Source organism: Somniosus microcephalus, chromosome 10, assembly GCF_052327205.1.
Source record: "Somniosus microcephalus isolate GS21.2 chromosome 10, FLI_Smic_1.0, whole genome shotgun sequence".
In the NCBI taxonomy this organism is placed as follows: Eukaryota; Metazoa; Chordata; class Chondrichthyes; order Squaliformes; family Somniosidae; genus Somniosus; species Somniosus microcephalus.
The window spans coordinates 231,145,530-231,159,867 of record NC_140996.1 but is presented as its reverse complement, the minus strand read 5'-3'; the positions used below and the strand labels follow the sequence as shown (position 1 = coordinate 231,159,867).

The window sequence follows — 14,338 nt, the reverse complement described above, 5'->3', positions numbered from 1 at the left end:
CTGTGCTCACTGCCCCGTGTCCTAACTCACACCCAGTCCCGTTCATCCATCACCCCCCGTGCTCACTGCCCCGTGTCCTAACTCACGCCCAGTCCCGTTCACCCATCACCCCCTGTGCTCACTGCCCCGTGTCCTAACTCACACCCAGTCCCGTTCACCCATCACCCCGTGCTCACTGCCCCGTGTCCTAACTCACACCCAGTCCCGTTCACCCATCACCCCCTGTGCTCACTGCCCCGTGTCCTAACTCGCACCCAGTCCCGTTCACCCATCGCCCCCTGTGCTCACTGCCTGGTGTCCTAACTCGCACCCAGTCCCGTTCACCCATCACCCCGTGCTCACTGCCCCGTGTCCTAACTCACACCCAGTCCCGTTCACCCATCACCCCCTGTGCTCACTGCCCCGTGTCCTAACTCGCACCCAGTCCCGTTCACCCATCACCCCGTGCTCACTGCCCCGTGTCCTAACTCACACCCAGTCCCGTTCACCCATCACCCCCTGTGCTCACTGCCCCGTGTCCTAACTCACACCCAGTCCCGTTCACCCATCACCCCCTGTGCTCACTGCCCCGTGTCCTAACTCACACCCAGTCCCGTTCACCCATCACCCCCTGTGCTCACTGCCCCGTGTCCTAACTCACACCCAGTCCCGTTCACCCATCACCCCCTGTGCTCGCTCCGTTGGCCCCCCGTTAAGCAACGCCTCGATTTAAAAATTCTCATCCTTGTTTTCAAATCCTTCCATGGCCTCCTCGCCCCCTCCCTATCTCTGTAATCTCCTCCAACCCCACAACCCGCTTGAGATGTCTGCGCTCCTCCAATTCTGGCCTCTTCACCATCCCCGATTTTAATCGCTCCACCATTGGCGGCCGTGCCTTCAGCTGCCTGGGCCCCGAGCTCTGGAATTCCCTCCCTAAACCTCTCCGCCTCTCTCTCTCCTCCTTTATGACGCTCCTTAAAACCAACCTCTTTGACCAAGCTTTTGGTCACCTGTCCTACTATCTCCTTATGTGGCTCGGTGTCAAATTTTGTTTGATAATCGCTCCTGTGAAGTGCCTTGGGATGTTTTACTATGTTAAAGGCGCTATATAAATGCAAATAGTTGTTGTTGTTGATTATGTTCGTTGATTCCGAAAGGAAGTTGAACAAAGCAACCGGTGCAAATTTTCTGCTTCCGCAGGTGCTGTTTTACGAGAGTTACAAATCCCTTTCCGGTATGCCATTCATCAGAGTCAGGAGCTCCCATTAAGTGTCCACTTTGGACAGTATGCAGGAGAAAGGATGAACTAAGTGACATACAACAATACGAGGCAGGAGATGAAGGAGATGGCTAGCGTACAGTGAGACAAAGGCTTCCACTTAAAACAACTTTCTGGCCCCTCAAACCCTCTCCACCATCTGCAGTGAGGGAATAAGCCATATTTCAGAAAGATACACCATAATATGAACAGAATACTGATATTATTAATTCATGATATACTGGCCTAGAAATTGAGTTTGCGCTGCGCCAGGGCTTAACGCTGGAAATTTAGCGCCGGTGCTAAGTCGCGCTGTGCGCGCCAAAAATTCAGTAGCGCCGCGCCCAAACGGCTGCCGGCGCTACTGAAGGCTGTTTGCGCCTGACAACTGGCGCTATTCCAGCGCTGCGGCGCCCGATGCGGTGCGGCAGGCTCGGGAAGTGCAGGCCTCCTCCTTCAGTTAAGGAGGAGCTGCCTGCACCCGCCCGCTGGCCGGTTAAATCGCCACAAAAATGAGCCCGGCACCTCGGGGAAGTGCCGGGCTCGCAGCCGAGAAGCATCTGTTCCACGGGGGGGGGGGGTGGGGGAGTCCGGGGAGGGAGGTGCGGGCAGGCGGCCGGCGGGAAAGCGGCCGGCCGCCGCTCCACCTTTATGCGCCGGCGCAAAGTCGTGTAAGACTCTGTTGCCAGAGTCTTAGTTGCGGCTGCCACGGGTGAGGCGGCCGCAACTGAATTTCGGCGCTGGGGCCCGTCACCACGGCAACCGGGACGCTGCGCACACCGATGACGTCATCGGTGCCGGCGCAGCGCTACCGGTGTAACGCCGATGTTGGGCCCTAGTCAATTTCAAAACCGGCTGTAAGTCCAGCGCAATGCCCTCTAGCGCCGCAAAATGGGCGCTAAGCCCACTCAATTTCTAGGCCCAGTTGTTTAACAAAGTTGTAAAAACCAAACAAGCTTTGAAATGGGAATTAGTTAAATATACTAAAACAATGACTCTATTGAAATGGCAGTTTGGTGCTTCCGAAAGGTCTAGAGTTTGGGAATAACACAACGAGAAGACCCAGTTTAAGGTGTTATAAGCTAACACGTTGAACAGAAACACAAACATTAAAAGAACCATGTGCCTTTGAAAAGACGACATCAAGTAAAAGAAACACCTGCTGGTCAAATAGTTTTTATGTTAAACTTGGAAGCCAGGAAACACGATTAAATATGCAACCAATTGAGATAGCTAGAAATGCATGAACCACCCTCGTCAAAGTGTCTTTAATTTATACATAGTAAATATGATACCAACAAGAACACTTTGAAGATATGACTTCAATAGATGCACCAAGCAATTACATTGTGTTTGTATTGAACTTGGAAAACCACAGAGTCACAATGTCTGCTAAAAAACAGTTAAGCCAATATTAAGAATTGAATGAAAGTATTTTGTAAGAATGGCATCAAACAGAAACCATAGCTGTCATATTGTTTTTATGATGGTTTTTGAAACACCTAAAAGTAGAGACATAATTATGCATGCAGCAGCTGAATTGACAGTAAGATAGAAAGCATTCAAAAGAGAGAATCAATAAAGACAATTAGCTGACATCAGCAGAGAACTTCAAAGAATAAACCACTGCAAAAAAGGTATAAAAATAAGAGCTTTTCAAACAGAAAGTCAGAACTTGCTGAACGGGCCAAGCGTTTCTCAACTTCACAGGCATGCTCTGTAAGTTTTTTACTTTGAGTCTTGGGTAATCAAAGTAATTGATTTTGGTGGATGTTCTGGATTTAGAAATAAGTAAGAAATGTAGAAATGTAACGAAGTAAAGATTTGAGAATAAGGATCTCTGAGAAATAAGAAATGTAAGCTATCTGTGTTTTGAATTGTTAATGTTGCGACTGATTCGACAGCTGTTAACTGAATGTCGGCTCTTAAATAAAATGATATATTTTAGAATTGTCTCAAAGAGTAATTCTGTATAAACTCGTGAACCCAATTTCTGTACACTCTTTTGTAAGGAGTTGCAGAATTCTGGGGGGGTATTCCGGACCCTCATAATATCCGGAAAGTTACAGTCTAGTTAAACTTATTAAAAATGCTATCTGGAGGACGGTAACATCTTCAAGTCGTTCCTTTCTTTTAGGGAGAGATAGCCTGAACTTTTAGACCCATTTAAGCATCTTGTAGAATTTGGCTATCTCTAACTTAAGTTGAAGGTGAACGCCTGGGGAATATGCCTGATCTGGGGTAGCCCGAAAGGGCTAGGACTTGTAATTATCCCTTCACTGCAAGCCTCAAATCAGGAGCGTGACGGGATACTCTCTGCTTGCCTGGACAAGGCATAGCCTCGACAACACTCAACACTATCCAGGAGTGAGCAGTTTGCTTGATTATCACTCCAGTCACCAGGCTCAATTTCCACCCCCTCCACCATCGGCACACCAAGGCTTGGGGATGCGCTGCTGTCTGAGGTGAACTGGTCTTAAGGAAAATCGGGAGATTTCCCAAGTGCCCCCCCGCCCCTCCCCTGTGAATGGTTCCATAGCGCTGTATTATCACCACACCCGCCCCCCACTGCCCCAACCTCCCACCCCCGGTACATAAGAACATAAGACGTAGGAGCAGGAGTAGGTCATTTGGCCCCTCGAGCCTGCTCCGCCATTCAATAAGATCATGGCTGATCTGATCTTGGCCTCAACTCCACTTCCCTGCCCACTCCCCATAACCCTTGACTCCTTTACCTTTCAAAAACCTGTCTATCTCCACCTTAAATATATTCACTGACTCCGCCTCCGCAGCTCTCTGGGGAAGAGAATTCCACAGATTCACGACCCTCTGAGAGAAGAAATTCCTCCTCATCTCCGTTTTAAATGGGTGACCCCTTATTCTGAAACTATGCCCCTGGTTCTAGATACCCCCACGAGGGGAAACATCCTCTCTGCATCTACCTTGTCCAGCCCCTTCAGAATCTTATATGTTTCAATAAGATCACCTCTCATTCTTCTAAACTCCAATGAGTATAGGCCCAACCTGCTCAACCTTTCTTCATAAGACAACCCTTTCATCTCCGGAATCAACCTCGTGAACCTTCTGGTTCCCTTTCTCCGGGAAAATCCCGTAACTTTCGGGAGAGCCAGTTCAACCCTGATCGAAGCAACACATCGAGGTTGCCTCTCTGTCAACGCCACCAGCTAGAAGGGCAATGTGCTGGGACCACCGTCACTTCCGAGTTACCCCTCAAACGTGGGCATATATCGGCCGTTCCTTCCCCATTGATTCAGTAATCCTGGAACTCCCTCCCTAACAGCACTGTGGGAGCACCTTCACCACACGGACTGCAACGGTTCAAGAGAGCAGCTCACCACCACCTTCTCGAGGGCAACTAGAGATGGGCAATAAATGCCGGGCCTGCCAGCGATGCCCACATCCCGTGAATTAATGGGGGAAAAAACAGCACATTAAACCTACTTTTCAACTAAGCTTTTAGTCATCTCCTAATGTCTCCTTAAGTGGTTCGGTGTCAGATTTTGTTTGATCGTCGCTCCTGTGAAGCACCTTGGGACGTTTTACTACGTTAAAGGTGCCGTGTAAATTGGTGGCCTCTCTATGTTCTGACAATCATTTCTCTCTCTCTCCTTGTTTTGCAGAGTCTTTAAGAAGTCTAGCCCCAATGGAAAGGTAAGACCCTCTATTTTAACTCGGTAGGCACCGGTTCATCAACAGGTGGACATTCCTCCCATGTTTATGGCATCACACGAGCAGCGGAATGGGATTGGTTTAGATAGCTCAGTGCTAGAAACAGCACAGGCACGGTGGGCTGAATGGCCCCCTTCTGTGCCAGAATTTCTGTGATTCTCTTCCCCACTTTCTCAGTTCTCTCCAGTGTCCTGGGGCCAATATTTATCCCTCAACCAACATCACTAATGATGATCTGGTCATTATCTCATTGCTGTGTGTGGAAGCTTGCTGTGCGCAAATTGGCTGCCGCGTTTCCTACATTACAACAGTGACTACACTTCAAAAAAAGTGCTTCAATGGTGCTTTGGGAGGTCCTGAGGTCATGAAAGGCGCCGTAGAAATGCAAGTTCTTTCTTTCTTTCTTTCCTTCTTTCCCTCTTTCTTTCCTTCTTTCTTTCTTTCTTTCTCTCTTTCTTTCTTTCTTTCTTTCTTTCTCAAAGGGCTGCGTTTGAGGTGCGACTCCCATCCTTGTGAATCTGTTTTGCACTTTCTCCAGGGCTCCGATGTCCTTTGTATAGTACGGTGACCAGAGCTGTGCTCAGTGCTCCAAGCGCGGCCTGACCAGGGCCCTACACCAGTGTAACACCGGCAGCTTAACCGCAGTAAACGGAGTTTAATTTCCATGTGCAATAATCCCTCACGGACATTGAATCCAGTGAATTTGGAGCGCACACAGCCAGGATTATTATTCATCACCGTGTCCTGAATATTAAGTCTGTGAATTACGATTCTCTCACTTCAGTTGCAGCAAAGTTAAGCAATTTTTATATTAACACTTTGAAAGACATTAGCCGACGAGTATAGTAATAACTGAGAGCTATCAATAAAAAGCACGCAGCTGTAAAAACAATTGCTGTTCAGGATAATATATGCCACCATGTATCCAGGGCAGCGAGGGATGGGCAATAAATGCCAGCAGTGCCCACATTCCAAAAACATATTGGCCCTGAAATTAGGATCGGGAGCTTGCCCCGCGTGCAAGCCCCCGATCTGCACTCACCCTGCGCGCCGACATCTGAAGCCTGCGCCTGCTTGGAATTCCTGTCACTGGCCCGGTTCAGATGTCGGCGCGCTGTGCTTACCTGATCCAGCGGCGTAGTTAGTGCGATGTGCCGGCTGGGATCAGGTGAGCACTGTGCAGCCAATCAGGGGAGGGGAAACTTCATTCATGAGTTTGACAGTAAGAGCTGTCAAACTCATGAAAACTCCTGGCCCCAAAACACTACTTAAGCCTGAAAGAAAATTTAAAAAAACATTGCACTACTTAAATTAACAATAAAGAACTCTGAAAAACTATTTTAAACAATAATTTTAAAATTTGAAAAAAAAAATTTTTTTTAAATCGGGGCTAAAACTAAACTTACCTTACTGTAAATTCTTTAAAAATAACAAACCTGTGGAAATTTTTTTTCTCAATTGCACTAAAAGCCCACTTACCTGAAAAACTAAGTACTTACGCGTGGTTTTTCTATGCGTAAAGACCGGAGGCCTTTACACACGCGCAACTCTGAAAAAAACAAGGAATTTCACTGCGCACGCGCTGCCTGTGCAGTCGCACGCGTTCTGCCTCTTAGCCCCTTGGGTCAGAGGACAGGAAATGCCGGTTTTCAGCGCATGCGCTGTGCATGCTGAAAACCGGCAATTCCTCCGGGCACACGCGTGAGTACCCCGTCCGTACTCACGCGTTGTGACAGGAATTACTGGGCCGATAAACTAAAATTATCCAGTGGGCTTTCAGGGACGTTATCTGTTTCTTTCATTAGCTTGGATCAGCCCCGTTAATTGCTCCTGTTCGGTGCCTGTTCCATATACTCATTAAAATGTAACAAAAGAACAACTTGTATTTATACAGCGCCTTTAAAGTACTGAAACGTCCCAAGCCGCTTCACAGGAACAATTATCAAATTTGACACCGAGCCAGATAAGGAGATATTAGAACAGGTGACCAAAAGCTTGATCAAGATAAAGAGCGTCTTAAAGGAGGAGAGAGTGGTAGAGAGGCGGAGAGGTTTAGGGAGGGAATTCCAGAGCTCGGGGTCCAGGCAGCTGAAGGCCCGGCCGCCAATGGTGGAGCGATGGAAATCGGGGATGCTGAAGAGGCTGGAATTGGAGGAGCGCAGAGATCTCGGAGGGTTGTGGGGCTGGAGGAGGTTACAGAGATAGGGAGGGGCGAGGCCATGGAGGGATTTGAAAACAAGGATGAGAATTTTAAAATCGAGGCGTTGCCGGACCGGGAGCCAATGTAGGTCAGCGAGCACAGGGGGTGATGGGCGAACAAGGTTTGGTGCGAGTTAGGGCACGGGGCCGCAGAGTTTTGGATGAGCTCAAGTTAATGGAGGGTGGAAGGTCGAAGGCCGGCCAGGAGAACAAAATATTTCTTCCGCCCACTAACCTCATCTTACTTGAACCTTGCATTCACAGACTGTGTTTCATTAACAGCATCCTTGAAGTGTGTTCGCACCAAAGTATTTTTGTAGAATGAAAACACAATAATAGCATCATCTTGTAACTCTGCGAAACACTAAAAATTGTGTTAATTGGGGCCATGGTGAAAGATTCCTGACACTCCAAGTGACTGTTTCGAGCCAGAATCAGAATTATTCATCCAATGAGATTACCAGGCAGAAAGAAAGAACTTTCTCCAGCGCCTTTCACCACCTCAGGACGTCCCAAAGCGCTTCACAGCCAATGACGTACTTTTTGAAGTGGAGTCACTGTTGTAATGTAGGAAACGCGGCAGCCAATTTATGCACAGCAAGCTCCCACAAACAGCAATGTGATAATGACCAGATAATCTGTTTTAGTGATGTTCTCTAGCAAAGAGAAAGCTGAGGGTTGACCTGATAGAGGTCTTTAAGCTTATGAAGGGTTTGTTAGGCGTAGAGAAGAGGTTTCCACTTGTGGGGGAGGCCAGAACTAGGGGCCATCAATATAAGAGTCACTGATAAACCCAATAGGGAATTCAGGAGAAACTTCTTTACCCAGAGAGTGGTGAGAATGTGGAACTCACTACCACAGGGAGTGGTTGAGGCGAATAGTATAGATGCATTTAAGGGGAGGCTAGATAAACACATGAGGGAGAAAGGAATAGAAGGATATGCTGATAGGGTGAGATGAGGAAGGGTGGGAGGAGGCTCGTGTGGAGCATAAACATGGCACGGACCTGTTGGGCCGAATGGCCTGTTTCTGTACTGTAAATACTGTGTAATTAACCATGAATATAATCACTTGAATCTCTTGCCTTTTCCCAGCTCACCGTCTACCTTGGAAAGAGGGACTTTGTTGACCGTGTTGACTTTGTGGAGCCTGTTGGTGAGTGCACCAATACAATATCCGCAGATAACAAACTTTCAAATACGGCGGGCCTGTTTCTGGTGTTGGCATCACTATCGAGTGTCAGGCTTGGTTTCGTCAGTAGCTCTCTCTCACCTCCGAGTCAGGAGGTTGTGGGTTCAATCCCCACTCCAGAGACTTGAGCAAAGAAATCTAGGCTTGACGCTCCAGTGCAGTACTGAGGGAGCGCCGCACTGTCGGAGGGGCAGTACTGAGGGAGCGCCGCACTGTCAGAGGGGCAGTACTGAGGGAGCGCCGCACTGTCGGAGGGGCAGTACTGAGGGAGCGCCGCACTGTCGGAGGGGCAGTACTGAGGGAGCGCCACACTGTCGGGGGGGCAGTACTGAGGGAGCGCCGCACTGTCGGAGGGGAAGTACTGAGGGAGCGCCGCACTGTCGGAGGGGCAGTACCGAGGGAGCGCCGCACTGTCGGATGGGCAGTACTGAGGGAGAGCCGCACTGTCGGAGGGGCCGTACTGAGGGAGCGCCGCACTGTCGGAGGGGCAGTACTGAGGGAGCGCCGCACTGTCGGAGGGGTAGTACTGAGGGAGCGCCGCACTGTCGGAGGGGCAGTACTGGGGGAGCTATGCACTGTCGGCGGGGCAGTACTGAGGGAGCACCGCACTGTCGGAGGGACAGTACTGAGAGAGCGCTGCACTGTCAGAGGGGCAGTACTGAGTGAGCGCTGCACTGTCGGAGGGGCAGTACTGGGGGAGGCCGCACTGTCGGAGGGGCAGTACTGAGGGAGTGCCGCACTGTCGGTGGGGCAGTACTGAGGGAGCGCCGCACTGTCGGAGGGGCAGTACTGAGGGAGCGCCGCACTGTCAGAGAGGCAGTACTGGGGGAGCTCTGCACTGTCGGAGGGGCGGTACTGAGGGAGTGCTGCACTGTCGGAGGGGCAGTACTGAGGGAGCACCGCACTGTCGGAGGGACAGTACTGAGAGAGCGCTGCACTGTCAGAAGGGCAGTACTGCGGGAGCTCTGCACTGTCGGAGGGGCAGTATTGAGGGAGCGCTGCACTGTCAAAGGGGCTGTACTGGGGGAGTTCTGCACTGTCGGTGGGGCAGTACTGAGGGAGCGCCGCACTGTCGGATGGGCAGTACTGAGGGAGTGCCGCACTGTCGGAGGGGCAGTTCTGAGGGAGCGCCGCACTGTCGGAGCAGCAGTACTGAGGGAGCGCCGCACTGTTTGAGAGGCAGTACTGAGGGAGCGCCGCACTGTTGGAGGGGCAGTACTTAGGCAGCCCCGCACTGTCGGAGGGACAGTACTGAGAGAGCACTGCACTGCCAGAGGGGCAGTACTGAGGGAGCGCTGCACTGTCGGAGGGGCAGTACTGGGGGAGGGCAGCACTGTCGGAGGGGCAGTACTGAAGGAGCACCGCACTGTCGGAGGGGCAGTACTGAGGGAGCGCTGCACTGTCGGAGGGGCAGTACTGATGGAGCGCCGCACTGTCAGAGGTGCTGTACTGAGGGAGCGCTGCACTGTCGGAGGGGCAGTACTGAGGGAGCGACGCACTGTCGGAGGGGCAATACTGAGGGAGCGCTGCACTGTCGGAAGGGCAGCACTGAGAAAGTGCTGCACTGTCGGAGCAGCAGTACTGAGCGAGCGCTGCACTGTCGGAGGGAAAGTACTGGGGGAGGCCACACTGTCGGAGGGGCAGTGCTGAGGGAGCGCCGCACTGTCGGAGGGGCAGTACTGAGGGAGCGCCGCACTGTCGGAGGGGCAGTACTGAGGGAGCGCCGCACTGTCGGAGGGGCAGTACTGAGAGAGCGCTGCACTGTCAGAGGGGCAGTACTGAGTGAGCGCTGCACTGTCGGAGGGGCAGTACTGGGGGAGGCCGCACTGTCGGAGGGGCAGTACTGAGGGAGTGCCGCACTGTCGGAGGGGCAGTACTGAGAGAGCGCTGCACTGTCAGAGGGGCAGTACTGAGTGAGCGCTGCACTGTCAGAGGGGCAGTACTGGGGGAGGCCGCACTGTCGGAGGGGCAGTACTGAGGGAGTGCCGCACTGTCGGTGGGGCATTACTGAGGGAGCGCCGCACTGTCGGAGGGGCAGTACTGAGGGAGCGCCGCACTGTCAGGGGGCAGTACTGGGGGAGCACTGCACTGTCGGAGGGGCGGTACTGAGGGAGTGCTGCACTGTCGGAGGGGCAGTACTGAGGGAGCACCGCACTGTCGGAGGGACAGTACTGAGAGAGCGCTGCACTGTCAGAAGGGCAGTACTGCGGGAGCTCTGCACTGTCGGAGGGGCAGTATTGAGGGAGCGCTGCACTGTCAAAGGGGCTGTACTGGGGGAGTTCTGCGCTGTTGGTGGGGCAAAACTGAGGGAGCACTGCACTGTCGGAGGGGCAGTACTGGTGGAGCTCTGCACTGTCGGTGGGGCAGTACTGAGGGAGCACCGCACTGTCGGAGGGGCAGTACTGAGGGAGTGCCGCACTGTCGGAGGGGCAGTTCTGAGGGAGCGCCGCACTGTCGGAGCAGCAGTACTGAGGGAGCGCCGCACTGTTGGAGGGGCAGAACTGAGGGAGCCCCGCACTGTCGGAGGGACAGTACTGAGGGAGCACTGCACTGTCAGAGGGGCAGTACTGAGGGAGTGCTGCACTGTCAGAGGGGCAGTACTGGGGGAGGGCCGCACTGTCGGAGGGGCAGTACTGAGGGAGCACCGCACTGTCGGAGGGGCAGTACTGAGGGAGCACCGCACTGTCGGAGGGGCAGTACTGAGGGAGCGCCGCACTGTCGGAGGGGCAGTACTGAGGGAGCGCTGCACTGTCGGAGGGGCAGTACTGAGGGAGCGCCGCACTGTCAGAGGTGCTGTACTGAGGGAGCGCTGCACTGTCGGAGGGGCAGTACTGAGGGAGCGACGCACTGTCGGAGGGGCAATACTGAGGGAGCGCTGCACTGTCGGAAGGGCAGCACTGAGAGAGTGCTGCACTGTCGGAGCAGCAGTACTGAGCGAGCGCTGCACTGTCGGAGGGACAGTACTGGGGGAGGCCACACTGTCGGAGGGGCAGCACTGAGGGAGCGCCGCACTGTCGGAGGGGCAGTACTGAGGGAGCGCCGCACTGTCAGAGGGGCAGTACTGGGGGAGCTCTGCACTGTCGGAGGGGCAATACAGGGGGAGCTCTGCACTGTCGGAGGGGCAGTACTGAGGGAGCACTGCACTGTTGGAGGGGCAGTACTGGGGGAGCTCTGCACTGTCGGTGTGGCAGTACTGAGGGAGCGCAGCACTGTCAGAAGGGCAGCACTGCGGGAGCTCTGCACTGTCGGAGGGGCAGCATTGAGGGAGCGCTGCACTGTCAGAGGGTCTGTACTGGGGGAGTTCTGCACTGTCGGAGGGGCAGTACTGAGCGAGCGCTTCACTGTCAGAAGGGCAGTACTGAGGGAGTGCTGCACTGTCGGAGGGGCAGTACTGAGGGAGCGCCGCACTGTCGGAGGGGCAGTACTGAGGGAGCGCCGTACTGTCGAAGGGGCACTACTGAGAGAGTGCTGCACTGTCGGAGGTGCTGTCTTTCGGATCAGATGTTAAACCGAGGCCCCGTCTGCTCTCTCAGGTTGATGTAAATGATCCCATGTCACTATTTTGAAGAAGAGCAGGGGAGTTCTCCCCGGTGTCCTGGGGCCAATATTTATCCCTCAATCAACATCACTAAAACAGACGATCTGGTCATTATCACATTGCTGTTTGTGGGAGCTTGCTGTGCCAAGTTGGCTGCCTCGTGTTCCCACATTACAACAGTGACTACACTTCAAAAAGTACTTCATTTGCTGTAAAGCGCTTTGGGACGTCCGGTGGACGTGAAAGGCGCTATATAACTGCAAGTCTTTCTTTCTTTAATGTTCATAATATCACTCAGAAATGCCTCAAAGTAAATCACGTATAATTAAAAAAATTTATGCACAATTTTTGCATAAATGCACAGTTATAGCTGCAGCTATACAAAGCCCTGGTTAGACCACACGTGGAGTGCATGTGGAAACAGCCTCTCAGCATCTACCCTGTCAAACCCTTTAAGAATGTTATATGTTTCAGTGAGATCACCTCTCATTCTTCTAAACTCCAGAGAGTATCGGCCCAATCTACACAATCTCTCCTCATAGGTCAGCCCTCTGATCCCAGGAATCAATCCATCAATCCAGTGAACCTTCGTCGCACCCCCTCTAAGACAAGTATATCCTTCCTTAGGTAATGAGATGAATGAATCTATTTTTTGGCGGAGTTGAGAAGAATCATGGCCGGGAAACCACGGCAACAACCTTGTTCTTCTTTGAATTGTACCATGGGACATTTGATAACCGGTTGAACCAGCAGCACAGGGAAACAGGGCATCTGTCATCTCGTCTCATCTGAAGCATGTTCCAGGCAGACAGGGCTCTGCCCTCCCCGAGGACCGCACAGGATTGGCAGCCGGGATTGTAAAATCCATCACGAAGCTCTCTCCCTCCACAGGGGCAGCTCAGGGCAGCTCACAGACACAAGCTGCTGACTATTAAGATAGTAGAGAGTACATTAACCCCGTGATTCACTGTGCCGGTAACCAGGGGCAGTGAAGTGAATTTCTAGCTGTTAATGGAGTCTCTGAGGCACCATTTAGTTCATCCTTGGAATATATGTGGGTGGAACAAATGAACGACAGAGATAGGACGAATTGCTCGTCAAGGTATTTGTTTACTAGGCCTGAGCAGTACCACATAACAAAAACTCCCGGCTTTTTTTCTTTTAAATTAACTACAAATCCAGTTTAATAACAGGTTTGCGGAGTCGTCCTCATCTCCTTACTGAAGGTTTGGGTGTTGAACCGATTTTCGAGCTGTTTTGTTCTGGTTCCGAACTGAAAGATGATCCTGTTTCTATCTCAGACTTGTTTGAAGCTGGTACTTCAGTTACTGAAGTCCAAACTGAGTCCTTTTGAGTCTCATCTGCAATCTCAGTTACATTCACGGGAAAGTCTTCGTCAACTGCGCCTAGCGTGAAAATCTCACCTTCACTCCCAACACACGAGTCCTCATGTGGCAACCTGGACAAGGCATCCGCAATTGCGATTTGCTTTGAAGTGCGATATTCAATCGTGTAGTCATATTGTGATAACAACACTGTCCAACGTTGCATTCTTGATGCGGCCATTGCAGGGATGGCAGATTTGGGCCCCAATATTGCTAGGAGCGGTTTGTGATCGGTTATCAGGGTAAACTTTCTGCCGATCAGGAATTTTTTGATTCCAAACACTATGACGACTGCTTCCTTTTCAATTAGTGCATAGTTTCTTTCGCTCTTTGTGAGGGTTCGTGATGCAAACGCGATTGGTTTCTCTTGGCCGTCATCCATTCTTCTTCTTAGGCAGCCCCTCGGAACCGAGGGTGACTTGCTTCCACATTAAAAATGAGTTCGCAGGTGACTGATGAGTCCAATGCGGGACCTACAGTCTCTGTCACAGGTGGGGCAGACGGTGGTTGAAGGGGCGGGTGGGTGGGGGTGCTTGGGATGACGTGCGCTCCTTCCGCTGTTTGCGCTTGGCTTCCGCTTGCTCCCGGCGAAGAGACTCGAGGTGTTCGGCGCCTTCCCGGATGCTTCTTCTCCACTTTGTGCGGTCTTGGGCCAGGGATTCCCAGGTGTCGTTGGGGATGTTGCACTTTTTCAAGGAGGTTTTGAGGGTGTCCTTGAAGCGTTTCCTCTGCCCACCTGGGGCTCTCTTGCCGTGCCGGAGCTCCGAGTAGAGCGCTTATTTTGGGAGTCTCGTATCGGGCATGTGGACAATGTGACCCGTCCATCGGAGCTGATTGAGCGTGGTCAAAGCTTCGATGCTGGGGATATTGGCCTGAGCAAAAACACTGATGTTGGTGCGTCTATCCTGCCAATGGATTTGCAGGATCTTGCGGAGGCAGCGTTGGTGGTACCTCTCCAGTGCTTTGAGGTCCCTGTTGTACATGGTCCATGTCTCGGAGGCATACAGCAGGACGGGTTTAACTGCTGCTCTGTAGACCATGAGCTTAGTGCCAGGTTTGAGGTCCTGGTCTTCAAACACTCTCTTCCTCAGGCGACCG

At 52.1% G+C, this 14,338-nt stretch overlaps 1 protein-coding gene across 1 annotated transcript in view; it reads left to right on the top strand.

The window, feature by feature from the left end:
- arrb1 (arrestin, beta 1) overlaps positions 1 to 14,338 on the top strand; it is a 211,741-nt gene that overhangs the window by 124,722 nt on the left and 72,681 nt on the right. The window contains exons 2-3 of the mRNA XM_085999750.1: positions 4,879 to 4,909; positions 8,221 to 8,281. Of these exons, the coding sequence (XP_085855876.1) occupies positions 4,879 to 4,909; positions 8,221 to 8,281 (92 nt within the window). The remainder of the gene's footprint in view (positions 1 to 4,878; positions 4,910 to 8,220; positions 8,282 to 14,338) is intronic.